The sequence below is a fragment of the Dunckerocampus dactyliophorus genome, chromosome 6 (genome assembly GCF_027744805.1).
Source record: "Dunckerocampus dactyliophorus isolate RoL2022-P2 chromosome 6, RoL_Ddac_1.1, whole genome shotgun sequence".
NCBI lineage: Eukaryota > Metazoa > Chordata > Actinopteri > Syngnathiformes > Syngnathidae > Dunckerocampus > Dunckerocampus dactyliophorus.
Genome location: NC_072824.1, coordinates 20,888,788 through 20,908,403, shown reverse-complemented (window position 1 = coordinate 20,908,403; position 19,616 = coordinate 20,888,788). Strand labels below are relative to the sequence as shown.

The following is a 19,616-nucleotide window of genomic DNA, read 5'->3' as shown; positions in this document are numbered from 1 at the left end:
AGATCACAAATAATGCTTTTACAAAGGTAATGCTCAGTTTTGATTGATTCATTGAACAAGATGTAATGTTTATTGTTGTGGCTGGAGTTTGCAGGGACTATACTGAGAGGTGTTTAGAATATTTTGCCATTCTTGTCTCAAACAACATAACCAGATAACTTTCAACTAGCTAACAAACGTGAACATACTATGCAAATGGTACGACAAGCGATAATCAAAACGTACCGCAGCAAAAGCTTGTAAAATGGAATAGTAAAATGTAATAGCAAAAAGGTTTAGCAGTATCTCTTGTTCATACAAAAACGATTGCAACAATTTCACATCTTTTGTTAGTTAAAAAAGATGAGCTTAGTGGTATAAAAGCTATATAAACTATACTGTAATACAAATGTCATGAAACAGCGCAGCTGAGAGGCACATTTTTGAGTGAGGATTTTTGTGTCAGGGTCACCACTGTCCACTAGATGGCGCTAAACAGTCATTTATTTTCTCCATCCACCTCCACAGTTGATCTCCAATCGGGTGTTGTCAAAATGCCCTCCTTGGAAACAAGCCTGCTTCATTGTATGTCTTTCTGTGTGAGCATCACTATGACAACACTGACACACCTGGATCACCACTGCTGTAAGCCCCCTGGCCATTCGTGAGTCCGCCTAATGAAGAGGAAGAAGGTGAAGAAGTATGGGATGGTGAGGAGGTGCTGTGTGTCCTCAGAATGGCCTCTGCAACACTGCAGTGGGGACGTGGCCCTGGTTCCGATGTGTAGGTGAAGGTGAGGGAGGTGGCATAAATGATTCCATCATTACGGACCAGCGTGACAGGAACTTGCACGGGCTGTCTAACCCAGCGCCAGCCCTCCCTGAAGGCAGAAATGTCTGGTACCACACACAGGATGCTCTCGCCGCATCTTAACAGATATATAGAAGACAAAACACCTTTGAATATTTAAGTTGGCACACATACAGCCACTCTAGGTGCAAAACACCACACCTGTACATGGTGTCAGCCTCCACATCTCCAAACCACACCCTCAAGCTGGGGGTGAAGTTGTGACCAGTTATCTCTAGCATGGCCACATCTCCTCCACCATTTAACTGTGCACACATACAGCAAAAGAAAAGGCATTTATAGATGAACCAAACAAGGATTTTCCACATTGAAAACTCTGTGTGTACCTGCAGACTCTCCACCACAGGAACAGGAGTGACAGGGGTGGTCACGGGGCCCATGCCTTCATAGAACGTATACTCGGCCTTGTCGGTGCTGATAATGGTCCAACAGGCTCCATCGTTAATGATCTCTTTGTTTCCTTCTTTGATGCACGGTGCGGCCTGAAGAAATAAATAACAAAATTTACTAACACCAAACTAACAAACTCTTTGAGACTGGAATTTTTACGGCGCTCATGCGGCTATTTGCATACTGCTTATGCACACACGCACACACTGTGGCAATGCAAACAAAATCCGGCTGTAATCTACTGGCTTGTACTCCCGTACGGTACCTTCAGTTGTGCCATAAATATGTTAGTTGAAAAATGGGGTCTATTAGAGAGGAGGCCAACATTTCAGAAAATGTATGTACACTTCCAACACATTTTCATAGAAACATCCCTGACCAACTTTTAGAACAGAACTCTGGCTGCTTACCTGGTACTGAATTATTCTATCTTGCGAGAGACAAAGGTACATCCGTTCTGTGTCTTTTAGGTAGAATGCACACTTATGGAGCTGTGACACCGGGTCGTCTGCGTCCATCAATGCTGCCTGCTTGTCTACCTTGCGTATGGTCTGAGAAATTGAGGGAAAACACAACATTAATCCAAACTGTTTGCTAGGGATGGCCATTTAATTACACCTGCATCATCAGACATGGAAAAATGTATATTTAAAAAATAAATATTCTTAAATCTGCTGGATGAGGAGCTCTCCTTGAATGTTCTGAGTTGTTATTTCCATGCTAGTGTCATATAATGCAGATTAATGCTGATGAGAGTAATTATGCCTAAGTATAGATGTAGCCGAGTTTCCCGTAGCTCATCCATCCATTCATTTTCTATGCCGCTTATCCTCACTAGGGTCACAGGTATGCTGGAGCCTAACCCCGCTGACTTCTAGAGGCGGGGTACACCCTGGACTGGTCGCCAGTCAGTCGCAGGGCTTTGCTGTAGCTCAATGGTTCTCAATGATTTTCTGTCACGCCCCACGCTAGGGAACAGAATTTTTTTCTGCCGCATGCTGGGTAGGCGGAAGGAGCTGCCGCTGGGCTACCCAGCATGCCTTTCTGCACTTTAATAAAAAAATATTTAAGAAATAATATTTTATTTAATGTGTTAAGACTAAATTATTATTTTCAGGTTTTGTTACACCAGTGGTTCTCAAATTGTGGTACAAGTAGCACTGGTGGTGTGCAGGCTCCATCAAGTCATACTCAGAAACAATTTTAAATAAAAAAATAAATAGAGACAGTAATTAAGTAATTAGTTCCAGACCCAATCGTGATAGTTATAGTAAGCCTGTTTACAGCCTTCTAAACATGTTTTTCAACATTAGAGCCCTCTATACATGAAATAACATCCCATAGCACCTTTACACTCGTATTGGCCAATATAGTACACAAAAGAAGAGTAAATAAGTCATTTAAAACATAATTAAGACCTGTGCTCGTGTGTTTTCCTATAAATGTGTTCCCCTCAGGGGGACCTGAGTGAGGAGTGAACAGAAAGTGACACTGGGGGTTCGGAGTTTAGTTTCAGCTTTTCATGGGTATTTTTTATCTTAAAAAGGCTTAATTTAGGCATGAAATAAATAACATTTGCTTATGAATATATATATATTTTTTTACTAATAGCTCTATTCGACCGCAAAACAGCATGCTTTATTCATGAATATAATACAACTGTGAGAGCCACACAGTGGCCTAGTGGTTAGCATGTTGGCCAGAGAGTCAGGAGGTCTGGAATATCTAGGTTCAAATCTCCATTAGACATCACTGCGTAGAGTTTGCATGGGTTTCCTCCCACATTATGTCATTACAGCTTTAGTTCATCAGGAAGTGACGGTGGGCGTCCCGAGCAGGAGAGCTAGGCTCAGTGCTAGCTGTAAGTTTCGAGAGAGTTGGAAAGTGTGTTTATGTTGGCGTGGATGTAAAGTTTTATGTGGAACAACTGACAGTTTGTGTGGATCTTGTGAATGATTGTGACTGAGCTAGGACTCAGTAATTAAAGTCTACACACGACGGATTCATTGACTGAAAAACGAAACTTTTTTGTGCATTAAGCTTCTACTTGAGTCGGTAATTTGGCCGCTATATGCAGTCAGATATTGACCAAGGGAGACAAAATGGGTGGCCGCTGGCCGCATTAGACAGGTGACTGCTATACACAGGGTCTATAACATGTAAATTTGCTGCAGGGATTTTTCAGTGGCTGCTATAGGCAAGTGGCTGTTCTATAAAGGTGGCCGCTAAGACAGGTTTGACTGTATTTAGATTTGATCTGCTTGAGAGACATGGTTTTCTGAATGAGTGTAAAATAGTGTCACTGTTTGCCATACACCTAAAATAAAATCCTGTTCTATAGTTACCTTGTATTAAAACAGTCTAATTGTTTTTGCACCATTGCTAGCTGTATTCTGCTTAAAGTATGCTGCAAAATATCCACCCATTTTCTATACTGCTTGCTCTCAAAGTCACATGTAAGTTGGAGCCTATTCCAGCTGAAGGCTGCAAAATCTAAACTGAATAAAATCATAAATATGAAATATATTGTTTTGGTTTTGTTTCACTCTATATAAGAAGTTATCGTTATCGTGATCCATGTATCGCGAATTGTATGGTCTTGATAAGTCTGTTTGCTGCTTTGTCGAAGCTAACTACAACAGCGAACTAAAACTGATTGTGAGCGAGCAGGCCCTCTCTCAGTGGCGGTTCTAGCTATGGGCCACATGGGCAGTTGTCCAGGGCGACATTCTCTTGGGGCGGCGTGAGGGGGGAAGGAAAAAAAAAATCCCATGTATTTGTGGCCAGCACTCATTTCCTCCCCATGTCATGTTTTGTGTGGCAGATGGGCGCCCTCTACAGGCGGGATACGGGATTCTCGCGGCCCCCTATGCTCCTCAGACTGAGCAAACGACTGAGAGGTTTAATTATGTAAATAGGGACGTAAATCAAATGCAATTTACAGGGAGCTTGTGCAATATTTTGTAGCACCTTCAGCAGTTAAAAAAAAAACAGTTGTGGGAGTGTGTGTTGAGGATGAGGAAAGGTGGGCTCGGGGGGTTGTCATGATGTGATGTATTTAATATTAGTTTGTGAAGTATTTAATATTTAGACAGAGCCGCCACTGCTCTCGGGTCCAACATCAATGACCTCGGACCTTACTAAAGTACTTTTGGATTAATGGACAAAAATTCACGTCAACATCTCATGGTATACTGTATATCAGGGGTCACCAACGTTTTTCCTTGTGAGAGCTACTTTTACAAAATGAAAATGGCCAAGAGCTACTCATTTTTGTAACATTTATTTTCAGAGCTTATTTTAAACCCAAACAAAGCGAATATGCTTGTTTTACCAGAACATTAACAAAATGCTGGTGTCCACAACTCACATTTTGTATTTCAGAATGCATTTCTTTTGACTGTTCTTTCATTATTAACTGAAAACCTGAAGGCTTGCGGGCACCTCATATGGTCGTGAGGGGCTATTTGGTACCCACGGGCACCACGTTGGTGACCCCTGGTATATACAGTACCAGAAGAATGGAAGCAGTTACAGCTTCTTTCATTTTCACTTTCTGTATTGGCCAGATGTCCCGCTATTTTTGTCCATATAGTGTATGTAAAGAAACACAAGCATACCAGTCTTGGCAGTGCCATGCCAGTTACAGAGCACACCAGTTTGACGGTCTGGCCGTAGTGAATGTAGCCGTCTCGTACAGCAAACTCCTCCCCTTCTGACTCATCATCATCCACTTGAAAATGAGAGAAAACACAATGCTAAAGTTATACACCATAACATGATAAGAGGCTACAGAACAACGCGTGCGGAAAGGAAACCAAACCAGAGGTAATTGTGACAATTAAAAGGCAAAAGTGTGACTCACAGAGGTGGATATAGAAGGCGCCCCACTGCAGGGAGCTGGCGTGAAAGTTTCCCCCCTCCACATGGAGATACCTGGTGCTGACCGTTTGTGATCGCAGGCGGTTAAATAAAGCTATCTTTGTTCCTGATGCAATACACACTGAGAGACAAAGAGGCACAGATGAGGAGAATGTTTATTATTACATTACATTACATTACATGCATGCATACATTACTTTGAAAAAGCTAGCGAAAATGTGTGTTGACTCTTACAGTCTGCATTTTTCAAGGACTGCTTTTTCTTGGAAGGCTTGGAGATTACTTTGATTCGTTTGCTAAGGAAGACTCCGATGTTGGCGCTGTTTCCATACAGCATCTTCACAGACAGCATGAAGTGTTTCCTTTTGTCTGTGTCACTGATGTACAGCGTCTTAGCTGCGCAGAAATGCTGATGCAGGGAGAAAAAAAAATTAAGTTGGTTCAGCGGAAATGAAACATTACACAGGATAATGATAAAGCAAAAAGTTATATTTCCCAGGACTGCTTCCCCATAAAGGTACTTTCACTTGCCGTAACATTAAGTACACTTGAACAATCGAACACGGTCCAATTTCTCATTCATTTAATCAAATCGCAAATGTCTTAGTACATGATGTATCATTGTCTAAGTACATATTTGCAAATGATTAAGTACAGGTACAGTAGCTACAGTAAGCCTGCATTTAGCACAGTTTCAATTGAATACATCTTGTTGCTCTAAACTGATCGTCGATTCTCAGGTCTAATGGTTGTTCTCTCCAAAACATGTCAGCATCATTTCATTGTATAAGTCTTTACATGCACAACCGTCTGTTCAATTGTCAAAATTAATCAGGAATATACTGTAATACCATGGATAACATATATTAATCTCTTGAAACATTGGATAAATTGATGATTTGACAGGTGAAACTAGAACTTGCACTGTGATGGGATGAGAGTCTGTGACCAGACAGCAGTGTGAGGACAGCAACCAGTGAAGAAGTGTTTTATTTACTGCACTGTATGCGACATATCATTTTCCTAGATTCATTGTTTACGTGTTTATATTACAGTATGTTATGCTGTAGTGTAGACATTCTTACGTTCTCTTACTCTTTTATCTGTATATGAATAAAAATAGTACAATTTCCTTGGCAGTATGAGTGCAATGTGTGACGTCAAAATCTTGGAGGCTAAATCTTTTTTTTTCAGTTTTCAACACAATTGTATTCTGTTAGCTAGACAAAAAACAAGCACAGCAATCAGTGTCAGTGAAGAACTGGGCTAAGACTGACAAGTGGACATGAGAGATATTACAGTGGTCCTCTGCTGTAGTGATAGTGAGTGACAAAACATCTAAACAAAGGAAAGATGTATTTTGGTGGCACTGACAATTTAAATGGAGAATGAATTTAGTTTTGACACATGAGTGAACGGTTTTGAGAGAGATATGAGCTTTTGCAAGTGAGCTATGGTGGTGTGCTGAACTGTGAGACTGTTTGACCAAATGATAGTTTTGAAAATAGCATTTCTGTTTCAGGAAACAAGCCAAACCAATGGAGAAAAAAACTGTAATTAAACAATGTTTATCATGCACCAAAACTAAGCATTATCATCTTATCAAGGCAGATCTTTTGATACAACTTGTGTATCGGACCTTCTTAGATCGTGCAGATGACGTTGTGAGTGTCTCCTCACCTTTCCCTCTAGGTTTAGTTGTTGCATCTCCTGCTCACTGTTGCCAATCCCAATAAAAGCACAGGTCTGGGATTCCTGCTCCGTGCAGCCCTCCTTTTCCATTCTCTCCATCTTCTTCTGCCAACCACTGCCCAGCAGATAGACGCATGGTGGAGGGCAGAAAAACCTAATTTACAACAAAAACTTAACCAAAGACATTCCTCTATGAAGCCAATACTGTACCAATAAAAGCCACAGAAACCTTTTCTCGTTGCCATAGGACTTCTGTGCAACTTTTGCATGGAGTATGAGGACTGTTTGATCGTCTTTCTCTTTCAAATACGTCCTCATTGCTTCCCTGAAAAGAAGCAAAACGTTATCACACGTTATAACGTTTTGTATCAGTACCCACTTCATGGAGCTAACCAAAACAAACCAACTGAGAACTCTTGATTGCAGTACAACCTCCCTCTTCTATTTTTGGCTTGTCTCGTTAAGTTTGATTGCAGTACAATTTTGGCAATAATGTGTTTTTAATATGTCTACCTTGTTAAACGCTGGGGCTGACATCGCTCTCCAAACTTCCTAAAAAAAATACATTGAAAAAAATGGGAGTCAAAACTACATAATGTATTTGTGCAAGCACACATTCGGTGTTAAGACCAAAACAAAAACTTCATGGCATAGTTTGACACAATGAGTACATATGCGACAGGTCCAAAAGCAGTGATACTGCCACCACAACTTTAACACGTCGCTGGGTCGAAAAGTCAGTACTGAACCATCTTAAATATGCCCGAACAAAGCTACCCTATACCCGGTTAGGGTAAGCAAACATTGGTGCTACGAAATCATCACTTACCCGGTAACAACGGGCGCCATTTTCCAAATAACGCCCCCCTTCCTCTCCGAACAATCGCGAGATCCCTCCCCCGGACACTCCACACTGAGGCAACAATCACCATTACCACTAGAACTACATTTTTAGGAGAAGGGGGAGACTGGATCAATTTCTGATGTTTAGGAGGTCAAAAAGTGGGTAGGATAATTAGGAGAAACAAGAGTGGGAGGCGGGAGAGGCGACAAGGAGTCCAAACAACGGGCGTGGGAAAGTTGTAGTCCCGCGAGAAGAGGAAAATTCTCACAATAAACACCAATGGAATGTGACCGGCGATATCGCGACATCGACGGGCGCTCTCGCTTCAGTTTTTTTCTTTCTCAAGGACGTTCCAATCTAAACTAGGTTCCCACGCTGTGCTGCGCAATGAAGGAAGCAGTAAATTGTAATACTTCACATACACTTACTGACCATAATAGCATAACATCAACATGCTCTAATAAGATCTAAGACTGTATTAACTATTTCGCTTAAAACACTAGGTAAAGTAAAATGACTGTCAATGTTAAACATATTCCATTTCTATTACATGCTAAGATCTAAAATACTGCTATAAAACATGCAAACAAAGGCTTTCATCATTTATTTCATTCAAATTCCACAGTGATGCTCAACCACATCAGTATTCTGCATTATGTTTTATTACAAAATGTTCCTTTTGAACTATATGCTTAAGTTTCAACAATTTCATCATTTACACAGCAATGTCATTTTCACAGGTCACACTGACTCTGTTGTAGGACCTGGTCAAATGCATCTTGCATGGTAAAATAAAGTGGATGAATTTATAAGAACATAAAAATACTTTTTTGGGACAGCCAAAACACAAACACATTCATCCATCCATCCATCTTCTATGCTGCTTATCCTGATTAGGGTCGTGGGGGTATGCTAGAGCCTATTCCAGCTCCAAGACTCCAAGAGGGGGGTACACCCTGGACTGGTCGCCAGCCAATCGCAGCACACTCACACACACTTACAGAAAATAATTAGCGAGCTACAGATTTTGAACTTTAATGCTCTTTTGTACTGAAACATTTGGCAATATTGTGCATTTACTAAGAGTCGGTTCACAATAGCTTTTGCTGTAATGTCACTTAGTCAGTGCCACATGAAATATAAAAAGTGAGCAATTACCCATTTTCTGCTGGCAAATGTCCAGACAGGCCACAAAGGGCCAAGAGAGCTACATGCTATTGCTTCCATTCTTGAAAAATTACAGTTGATGATACATTAAGTGATGATTTTTTTCATAACTTTAAGCAACTTCACAAGGACCCAGCCAGCGAGCAATCACTTTTCTATTCTGCTACTGCAGTCTGCGGTGCAAATACTGGGGGAAATAAAGACGAACAGTGACATTCATTATATTCATAATATATCATTTAACTCAACAGTTCTTCCTGAGTCGTAACATAAGTCAGCTGACGAGAAGTTGTGTGAGAAGCCCTCAGGCTGCCCTATGTACAGTATGGATGTGACCAAAATAGCCTGTTTGGGGAAATAAAGAGACAATGAAAAAGGAGTACAAAAATATAGTCCATACATGGTAAAAGAGCCTCACCCTTTCCAAAAGTGTTTTTAGATAACTTCAGCAATGATGACAAAAAACAAAAAATAACTGCCATTTTTGGCTGAATGCAAAGTGATTCATTCAAACGGGCTCCACCTTTTAAATTTTCCAGAATATCTTTTTCCTATAGAGAACATAGGAGATGAGGACCCAACAACAAACAGCCACCAGGTTCTGTGTGAGGTGCTCAGCATGGGACTGAGTGTTGACCATGCGCCACCGGAAGGGGAAGTAGTCCTCAAAGACCTTATGGCCCACGTACACAAGAATAGAGTTCATGCCTGATAAAAAATAAAAAAAAAAGTGAAAGCCAGGTACGTCGATGTCATGATGATTGTGGAAGTTTTCATATGTTATAGTTTCCTAGTTCCTAAAACAAATATAAATTTAAATATTTACAAAGACAATAATGCTTAGCTGATTGATACTGACAGATTAAATTCAATACGATTCAATTCAATTTGATTCTACGGTTAATGTTTGCTGATGTAGACATTAATCTTACATTATAAAATAAAGAAGTCAATTCAATAAAAGTGGAATTCTTACAGTATTTTCCAAAAGTACAAAAGAGCAAAATATCCCCAATCATGCTGTAAGACAGAGGTCCCCAACCAGCCAATCGTTCAGGGGTAATGATTTACAAAAAACAACACTGAAAACTTTTTTTTGTAAAAAAACACATCAAATTTAATGTAAATGGATATCAATTTTGGAAATATGGGCAATTACTTCATAAAAAAAGAAAACGTTAGAAATCACACAGTTTTGCATACAGTACGTCGTTTGTTGCGCGTGGTGACATGTCCCACTTTGCTCAAACGCACCATCTAACTTTATCCCATGGTGCACAGCTAGACTACTATACTGTATTTTTCCCTCTTTTCTTTCACCTCATATTTAGTCCCAAATGCTGATAACATACGGGAAGGCATAAAAGTAAGATTGGATGATGTTATTGAGTGCTAATGTGAATATTTGTTTGTCGGATTTGTGCAGAACCTCAAGTTAATTCATGCTGGCAAACAGCTATCTTCAAACATCCATCCATCTATCTATCTTCTATGCCGCTTATCCTCACTAGGGTCGCAGGGAGCCTATCCCAGCTGACTTCGGGGGAGAGGCGGGGTACACCCTGGACTGGTCGCCAGCCAATCGCAGGACACATATAGACAAACAACCATCCACACTCACATTCATACCTATGGACAATTTAGAGTCAGAAATTAACCTAACAATGTGGGAGGAAACCGGAGTACCCGGAGAGAACGTGCAAACTCCACACAGAGATGATCTTCAAACATCTCTCTGCAAAACAAATTCCAAACAAAAATTAGCGCCTAACACTCACAATTACGAGTGCATCTGAATGCCTCACAGCACGATGAGACCTGAGCAGGAAGGAGACAGAGCATGAAGTTGTTCATTGCTCTGTGTGCATCATATCAACAAATAAGCAAGTTTGATGATTATTTTGTGCATTAAGAGTGTTTAATCTTGGAGATTTCATTTGTATTGGTGTTGCAATTAATCCCCACACGGCACGGCATGTGAAACCTCATCACTGTGAGTAGGGATTCACCCAAAAATGAGGCTTTCTCGTTGGTTGTACTTGTATGTATTTTTGTATTTCGGTTACTATTAAGAAGGGGTAGTGGTTCTTTTAAAGTTGGGACACCATGGAAAGATTCCGGTCAGATAATCGTTTAATCATCTTTATTATGCAAGTGAATAGGCTCTTTTAGCAATCTGTCTGGGTCTGTCCAAAGGAGGGATTTTGTCCAAAAGGGTGTGTGTGTCCAAAAGGTTGTGTGTGGTCTTGTTGAGTCACACAACGCACACAAATGACGGACACTTCATAGTCAACAGGCAGGATCAAAACTAGCAAACTGCTATCAGTGCTGAAGAGTTTTTACACGTTGGTTGTTTATTAGGCAGATAGTAGAATTACACAAAAACTACCCCACTGATTTACAAAAAAACGTTGTGGTTAGTTGTCATATGTGCATAGAAAGAACCCAAGTCCATCGCTAACCTACCATCTATGAGTGAAATGCTCACCAGGGTAGAAGAAAGGTGCTCCAGACCACCAATTTTTCACATCAACGCTGTAGTAGACCAGTACAAGCAGCACAAAGGCAAAACAGGCCAGTGTTGTCACATAGGACAGAGACCTAGAAATAAGAATGACACTTTACACGTTACATGCTCACTCACACTACAATCATCAAGTATTTTGGCACAAGGCATCAAAGACTTTAGAAACTTAAACAGTGTTACCATAGGTTCTTATTGACAGGAATGAACCCCTGGTCTGTGGAACACTTGGTGAGAACTGCTGAAATGACTCCCTGTGTGATATACATACGTACAAAAATATTACATGATATCACATTGTGCAGTAGATACTGTATAAGTATGTTCAGCAAATGTGATATACAGCCACACTTGCTTTACTTGTATTGCCAATGGATTCCTTTACAAGTATAACAATGCTTTAAAGCTTTGCATATTAATCAAACAGTTTATTACTGCAGTTGTAATTGTTGCAGAGCTATATCATTGGGTCTCATTTGATTTTGCAGGTGTACCAAAAGAGTGTGTACAGCAAATGTGCTTACCAAAAAGAGACCCCAAATGAGGAACCTTGATATAATACTTGAATGAAGATCTCTGTAATGTATGATTATCTTTCCTGCCTGGGAAAATTGAACACACAACAATTAAAAAGGTTCTAATGAGTCATAGGAATTGTGAGGTTGAAATTAGGCAGACAAGATAAGACACTGAAAGATAGACATGCCGATACAGATATACCTGCAACCCAAGAAAAGCCATAAGAATGGAGTTGATGCTGCCAAGAACACCCTCAGGATCGTATGGCACATGAGTGTCGTATATGACCTTCAATGAAAATATACTTCAGGCTACACACTCTGCGATTAGCACATTTATACGCATTTTAGTCATCTGGCTGTATATATCTCTCACTAACCCGTGTTGATGGCGTCTGGTAGATGTGGTTTTCTCCGAGCAGCCAGCGGTCAACAAGACCAGCTGCTCCACCGGTACAATTGGCATGCATGCCCATGTCCCCAATGCCACCTGGACCAAGATAGCCACTGATACAAAGGAGAGAAAAGTCAAATTCAAAACTAAACTTTTTAGGGCACAAACATTTGCCTAGACCTAACTATCCTAGACTGGTTATAGAATGCTGCTGTTGATGTACTTTGTGCTCGTCACAACCTTGTGAGCTATGCTGGTAACAAACAACGTATAACCTACACAACTCCACTCGCTAGTTACATACACATTAAACACCACCAGGCGGGAAGCTTTCAGCTACAATGATAAAAAAATATATATATACGTTTAATAAAAAAAATGTAAATAACGACACTGAATTTTATGTAAATACATATCAATTTTGGAAATATGGGCCATTGTTTTATTTAAAAAAATAATATACAGTTACAAATCCCATAGTTTTGGCATGTACAGTATATGTTGTTTGTTGCGAGCAGCGACCCGTTGCGTGTGCTAACTTTCTCCCAGGCTGCACAGATAAAACTACTATACTGTATTTTTCACCTTTTTCTTTCACCTCATTTTTTTATCCTAAATGCTATAATTTGTGGGAAAGCATAAAGGTAAGTTTTGATGATGCTATTAAGTGCTAATGTGCATATTTGTTGGTGCACAACCTCAAGTTAATTCATGATAGTGCACTGCCTTTTACCACACACATCAAACAGCGACATAATAATCTTCTCTCTGAAAAACAAACTCCAGGCTCGTACTGGTGGATGGTAGGTCTGTATTCATTATGAGCTTTTAATTTGATGTTGTTATTGTCTTAGTTTTACACAATACATAATAAATAAGACACTTTAGATCGCTATGGTGTTGCGCCGCCCCCGCCCATTTTGTGGAAACATGAGCCAGTCAGTGGGTCAAAAAAGGTTGGGGACCACTGCTATACAGTAATGCATTTCACCGTTTGACTCACGTTGGGCAGCCTGGCACAGGAAGTAGAAAAGTGAGGCAGAGCCAAAGGACTTCCAAGAGGAGCACAAAGAGCCATGCGGGCCAGTAGAGCAGGACATCAATGCAAGAGGACCACCATGCATTCTAGGATCAAGACAGTGGTTTCAGTTACAACATTTTCATCATCAACATGCAATTATGTTTCATTTATATCTACCCGGCTCCCTTACGTCACTAACCGTTGGGAGGATGTCAACGTGACCTCTGGCAACCAACAGATCAAGACAAGCTACAACCAGGTATGACCAGGAGAGGCGCTGCAGCACACCTGGAATCCGCAGGTTGTCCCATGACACTGTGATCGTCGAGTGTGGTGTTATTTACGAAGATGAAATGAACATGTGAGAGTAGCACAAAGACGACCAAAATTGGAGCTCAAAACTCACAAGGCCCCAGACAGTAGTGGGGATTGATGATGATGACGCCGATGATGAAGAGCTGCAGGCTCCTCCACACGACTTTCTTCAGCAGTGAGGTGCGCCTCGAGCCTGAGCGGAGCAGTGAATTGATTGAAAGTGCGATGGATGTTCCCATTATGAAAACAAACCTAGAAAGGAAGGGATGATGTGAACATGACAAACAAAAATGAGATGTGTGCAAAAACAATACAATCTTTACCAGGGGAAGACCAGATCTGCAACACTAAGACCTGAAATGACACAATGTGTCTTTTTTAGAAGCAAGAATACGCAAAAAAAAAAGTTTACGTCAATGAAACTTAGAGCCTCACCATTCCAGCTTTCATGTCTGAAGAACCAATATCGCCCGCCTCCATAGTTGACAAACACCATAATAACCAAGGAGATCCTGTCAGGCATGACATGACATATACAGGGTGTCCACAAAATCTCTTCACAATTTAAAAAATGTATTACAAAAGCAAATGAAATGTTAATCTGATTTGTTCTGGGTACTCAGCGGTTATTCAAGTTTGAAATCACATTGCATTTGTGTATTTCAAGAACCCTGTAGATTAAATAGCTTCAGTTAAAAAAAAAAATAGTTGTAGCATGGCTTATTGAAACAAAATCAGATATGCAGAGTCAGTTAAAGTATAAGATCAATTAAGGAAGACATCCACCGTTAATTCCACCAATTCGTGCATGACACAATACATTTATGGACAGAGAGGAGCGAACGACTGAGAACATTTGAGAAAAAGATACTCAATGCAATGTGATTTGATTTAAAACTGTGATAAACCACTGAGTACATAGAACAAATTTGATAAATATAGCTCATCAATTGCTTTTGTAAAAAAAAATAAAAGCCGTTGAATGAACCTTCCCCATGTTACAATGACTTACATTCTTGATTCTATGCTTCTGATGACAAATTCCTTTTTGCCATCATTAAAAAAACGATACTAGAGTTAGTCCTTTAGATGCTCACAATCTCACAAGATGTGTTAACATTGCACATGATAGTTTGAACTTGATTTGGACGGTTGTGTTGAGCTGAAGTCTAAACTACGTTGTTGAGCGTTTGACTTTATTATTAATTGATTCAGTCCAAGCCATTTTTCAAAATTCAACCCCTTTAGTACCGGCCATTATAGACTATTTTGACTGATATTTCAAGGCACACAGAATATTGTGTTCTATGGCTATATCAACACTGAGCCTACCAAAAGAAAGATTAGACTCTCGTCTTTCGGCAGAAAAAAAAATATGTTTCTCCCTTTTTCCGTTCTTTAGTAATTAGTAGTAGAACATAGGTAAGCTTCAGGAAAATATCAGTTCCCAACAAAAAAAATGGAGAAAAACAGCTTTCTGTGAAAACAGACATTTCGCAGACATTTGTTCATATCTAAACAACTGCACCACAACATAAACAACGCAAAATAGGGTTGTTTTACATCAAACTGACAATTTATTTAAAAATATAACACCATGAGCTATTTACAATTTTCACATTTGGAACTAAACTACGTGTGCGCGCATGCGTTAAAATGTCCCTACAATGTTTAACCTGCTGCGCGCTACGCTCTCTCACTTCCACCTTGCTGTCCAGTGTTAATACATACAAACCAGCCATTCCAAGCTCTCATCAAATGCACTTCTGCCACCTTGTGGCCGTTCTTATGGCTTAAAACTGAACTAACAGTGACCTCTTTTAGTCTTAAGTGTTGCGTCGTCACCTCTTTTTGCCTCTTGTGCAAAAATTAAAAGAGGTATAAATAAGTCTTTGGGAGCAAGTGTTCGAGTTTAAAAAAAAGGAAATAAATACGTCTTTGGTATTGAATGAATTAAGTTCTCCTTTTGCTATGTGTGTCTTATTGATACAAAACAACCCCAGAATTACCCTCTGAATGTGTCCAAAGAACGTAGCCTCTTGCTGGGACTGGGTGGCGGGGGGAGGATGTTGTCAGTAACTGGTGTCACTACCCTGCCGGGGGAGCCGAGTTCCTGGAGGGTGACATTTATCACTTTTCAAATTAAACAAAAATTAAATAGATGCTTATAAAAATATTGTACATGACAGTGTTAAACATAATGAGAGTTGTATGAATGAACTTTTTCTCTGCTTATACTTGTATGTCTACACTGTGCAACACCACTGCAACCTATAATACTTCAATAGTTGAATGCTTACATCTTTGCACATTATTCCATTTGCACAATTAGTTTTTTCCTAGCCAACTCCAGTACACTGTCTTTTAAAATTGTTCTGTAGATTGCCTACCTCCCCTTTCATATGTATTTGTTTTCTGTTATCTTTGTCTTAGTGGAGGGAAACTAGCAAAGTAACAATTTTATTGCTCCGTGTTACCATTGTGTTTTTACTGTACACATCTTGATTGTTGAAGACTGTTTTTCCTTACCAAGAGCAGGTATTTTTAGCTTCCATTCAATATATGAACCTTTAACAATTGTGTGGAGTGGTAAAATCATGACAGCCAGATGATGCATCATGTACTTGGCACAATATATGTATGAGCATGATTTGACATATATGCACAATATATTTGTGAAACATTAATACAAAAAGTTGCATTTCACTCACAGAGTTGATGAGCCTCTCTGTCTCAAAGGTACCACCTATTCTGAAGAGGACGCCCCTCACTAGATCCAATCTTAGGGAAAGATATGAAGCTGGTTAGACAGTCCAGCTCACAGCCAAAACACATGAAATTTGGACATTATTAATATTTAATACTATAATAATGAGTGTATATCCATTCATGACTTACCCCACTATAGCTCTTAGAAGAGCAGACATTAACCCCAATCCAGCAAACACAAGGAAGGCTACCAAGATGGCTGTATATAGTACATCCAGAGTGGGACATAAGGTTTACTGTATCTCAAGATGAAACATCATGCATGTATATATAGTTATGTGTAGGACTCACGTATGTAGCTGTTGACCGGGTCTGCATCAGTCACAATGGAGCAATTAACCACAGAGGTATTTAGATTTTTCACCCATAGAGAATAGTTTCCACGCTCCCCAAAGTGGAACGGAACTCTAGGGGACAAAGCGCATTTGATCATCATTAGTGAGACTGATCCATGTTCAGTTCTTCAACAGTAATTTAGTACATAATACAGTTCTCACACTATGCATTCTTTTAAACTGAAAAATCTTTGGACTAAATGGACTAGGGAGCCATGGAAAAACATAATGCAGTCCACATTTACTCCACTAAAGTCTTCAGAAAAATATATTCACTCATGTGTCATCAAAGAATGAATGCAGAAATCTGTTAAATTGTGTTATACAGTAGTTATCTGGAACTTATTTTTATACTTGTATGACAGTTAAGTACAGTATTGACCCGAACATAAGATAGTATTTTATCCCTAGACAAAAGTCTGAAAATGACCGTCCGGTCATCTCATATTTTCGGGGTGTACAGATTTTTACATGCAAACCAACAGGTGATGACAAACAACTTCTCCCCAAGCGAGTCTGAGCTCGTCTTCCTGTTAACGACACTAGTGATGGGTTGTTTGACTATGAGATGACTCTTTGACGTGAACAACGGAAGCCAATTCTTTGAAGTGAAGGAGTCTTTTCCCGTCTATTTTTTGTTAAAGATGCCAGTGATTGGTCAAAAGGAAAGGTGGGGAAAATGAGCAGCAGGAAACAAAAGCTGAGGCACTGTGTTTCTGAATGCATCTTCACCAAAGACTAGCAAAAACTGTTACCTGGATGCTTCCTTTTATTCTAGTTTTCACATTTAAATTTATATTTGATTGTTGACATGTTTTGTTGTTTCACTGTAAATAGTTGGAAATGTACAAATTATACACACAATCAGATTGGACCTTTTTGTTGCAATTTGTTCCATGTTGAGCATATCCATGAAGTCATATAAGCAATAAACATTTGATATAATTGTAGTTTTACATTACAAATTCATTTTACACATATTTTGGTGGGAAATCAACTTAAACAACAGAATAATCTGAGGAGCCTTTTGGGAGCTGAAAGCCGCCAGCTCATTTTAAAGAGCTGAGCCAAAAGAAAGGTTCCCTGAAAAAAGACAAAATTCCCATCACTATCTCTCACGCACACACACAAACCAGTTTCTTGGGGAGATGCAGCCGCAACACAAGATATGTTCAAAATGTGTCTCAAAAGGTTAGACAAGACAACGGAGGTGGAATGATGCTAATTCTAAAATAATGGTCATCAATGAAACAGACATCAAACAAATTGTCAACTCATCAATCACCTTCAACAATGGCCCCTGACTTCACAAATAATACACGTCAGTCACACGTCATTATTGCTATAATTTTCTTGCTGTTAACTGATTCCAATGTGCAACAAGATGGAGGTCAACAAGCGCCCCACAACATTTTATTAAAGTATGAATGAAATTAATGAACGTACAAGGCGCTCAAACAGCACACACAGTAGTGTATATACAAAAATAACTTTAGGCCTACATAGGCTACTTCGAATAAGCAAAACTATGAATTTTCATTACTTACGTGCAGAGGTCCAGGTTGACAGCAGTGCTGTTGAGTTGTAGTGTAATTTCATGTTGCGTGCTTACAGTGAACTCCTGAGAGCTTGGTTGACCTGGACTTGTCACTGCCGGGACAACCCCAAGCTGTTGATAAAGACACTAGCACATCCAAAATCAAGAAAATGTTAGCTATGCACAGATCTTGACAACGTTGTGTATGTTTCTCTCTTGACAGTACCTGATAGCACCGCTGCGACACCCAAGATACCGCTACCTCAGTGTCCAGTTCATTGATGACTGTCAGAAAAGCCTGATCCATCTTTAAATTTGTGTGTTGCTTATATTGAGATAAACCAGCTGCAGGGACAAATACACGAAATAAACTATTGCACAAATATGTATGCAGTTAAGATGAGGTTCCTCCTTTTTCCTCTGAGGATGACCACACCCACACGCGCTTGACGTCCATATTATTACAATCGGATCCACTTTTTTACGATATAATTGTCGAATTAAAAATGGCACAATCCATTATTTTTCAATGTTCGGAAAAAGCCGTTTTCATGTTCTCATTCAGTCATTACAAAATACAAACGTACTGTAACATACCTCAAAGAACAGAATTCCTGCCAGCATTATTTGATTAAACTTAGACCATGCAAAATGAGGAAGATGAGGTATTTGATGAGAAATTTGAGCAGAGAGAGCGAACGAGATGATACGCTATGTTAATGCTTGCGAAGCAGGCATGTGAGCTTGTGGGCTGGATTTGTGACGGCTACAAAGTCACATGCTCATCTAATCCGACAATTACCCCCAAGAGGGAATTTCAAAGGTGTGAATGTCATTTTCTTAATATTTCTATGAATGAATTGTGCTTAGTTTCGGTGCTACTTTGAAGTTCGTGTTGTCACTGAGTGGATATATATGAAACGGGTTCGTCAAATTAGATAAACAGCTAAAGGAATTAGCTTATATACGAAGCTCCAGAATAAGCATCGAATGAAGTGTAGTAAAGCACAGTTTGTTTTTAAGGCATTTTAGCAATTAGCTTATAAGATAACCTAGCTCAAGTTTAAATTTACTGCGAATACTTACGGGAAAATAGTTCAGCTGTCAATGGAGCCACACAAACGGCTATGAATACGATCACAATTGCAACGTAAAACATGGCATGTTTTCTTGATGTTTGTGCCATTTCTTTGTCATGCGCCTTCAATGCTACTCTGACCGACGACTTCTCTTTAGTGTTTTTGTTTTGATTCCTTTTTGCCATAGCAGAGATGCCCCTTCCGACCAGCCTTGTTTTGGTCGAGTGGAAGCGAGAAGGGTCAAAGTACGGTACTTGGAGAGGTTTATTTGCTGTTGTGAACGTAGTATCTTAATATTTA

At 39.7% G+C, this 19,616-nt stretch overlaps 2 protein-coding genes across 9 annotated transcripts; both read right to left on the bottom strand.

Moving 5' to 3' along the window:
* Positions 1-14: 14 nt before the first annotated feature.
* On the bottom strand, positions 15-11,419 carry LOC129182424 (recombining binding protein suppressor of hairless-like). 6 transcript variants are annotated; one of them, XM_054778538.1, is made up of 11 exons: positions 7,643-7,869; positions 7,327-7,365; positions 7,043-7,138; positions 6,802-6,928; positions 5,356-5,530; positions 5,105-5,242; positions 4,860-4,972; positions 1,650-1,790; positions 1,176-1,331; positions 991-1,094; positions 15-907 (listed from the first exon to the last, which is right to left on the bottom strand). In XM_054778538.1, the coding sequence occupies exons 1-11, from the start codon at positions 7,660-7,662 to the stop codon at positions 589-591; spliced, it is 1,428 nt and encodes a 475-aa protein (XP_054634513.1). In that variant the 5' UTR covers positions 7,663-7,869; the 3' UTR covers positions 15-588. The 6 variants fall into 6 exon arrangements, with proteins under 6 accessions (XP_054634513.1, XP_054634515.1, XP_054634516.1 ...); XM_054778541.1 differs by lacking the exon at positions 7,643-7,869 and adding an exon at positions 7,464-7,480 and having other exon boundaries at positions 19-907; positions 6,802-6,967; XM_054778536.1 differs by having other exon boundaries at positions 20-907; positions 6,802-6,967; positions 7,643-7,867.
* hgsnat (heparan-alpha-glucosaminide N-acetyltransferase) lies at positions 8,272-19,567 on the bottom strand. Of its 3 annotated transcripts, none has more exons than XM_054778533.1 (18): positions 19,324-19,567; positions 18,464-18,582; positions 18,248-18,384; positions 16,657-16,772; positions 16,495-16,564; positions 16,308-16,377; positions 15,606-15,709; positions 14,032-14,108; positions 13,920-13,950; positions 13,688-13,848; positions 13,472-13,596; positions 13,264-13,385; positions 12,247-12,373; positions 12,069-12,155; positions 11,873-11,950; positions 11,532-11,602; positions 11,313-11,425; positions 8,272-9,532 (listed from the first exon to the last, which is right to left on the bottom strand). In XM_054778533.1, the coding sequence occupies exons 1-18, from the start codon at positions 19,499-19,501 to the stop codon at positions 9,351-9,353; spliced, it is 1,968 nt and encodes a 655-aa protein (XP_054634508.1). In that variant the 5' UTR covers positions 19,502-19,567; the 3' UTR covers positions 8,272-9,350. The 3 variants fall into 3 exon arrangements, with proteins under 3 accessions (XP_054634508.1, XP_054634509.1, XP_054634510.1); XM_054778534.1 differs by having other exon boundaries at positions 13,481-13,596; positions 19,324-19,566; XM_054778535.1 differs by lacking the exon at positions 19,324-19,567 and adding an exon at positions 18,835-19,242.
* Between the last annotated feature and the right edge of the window lie 49 nt (positions 19,568-19,616).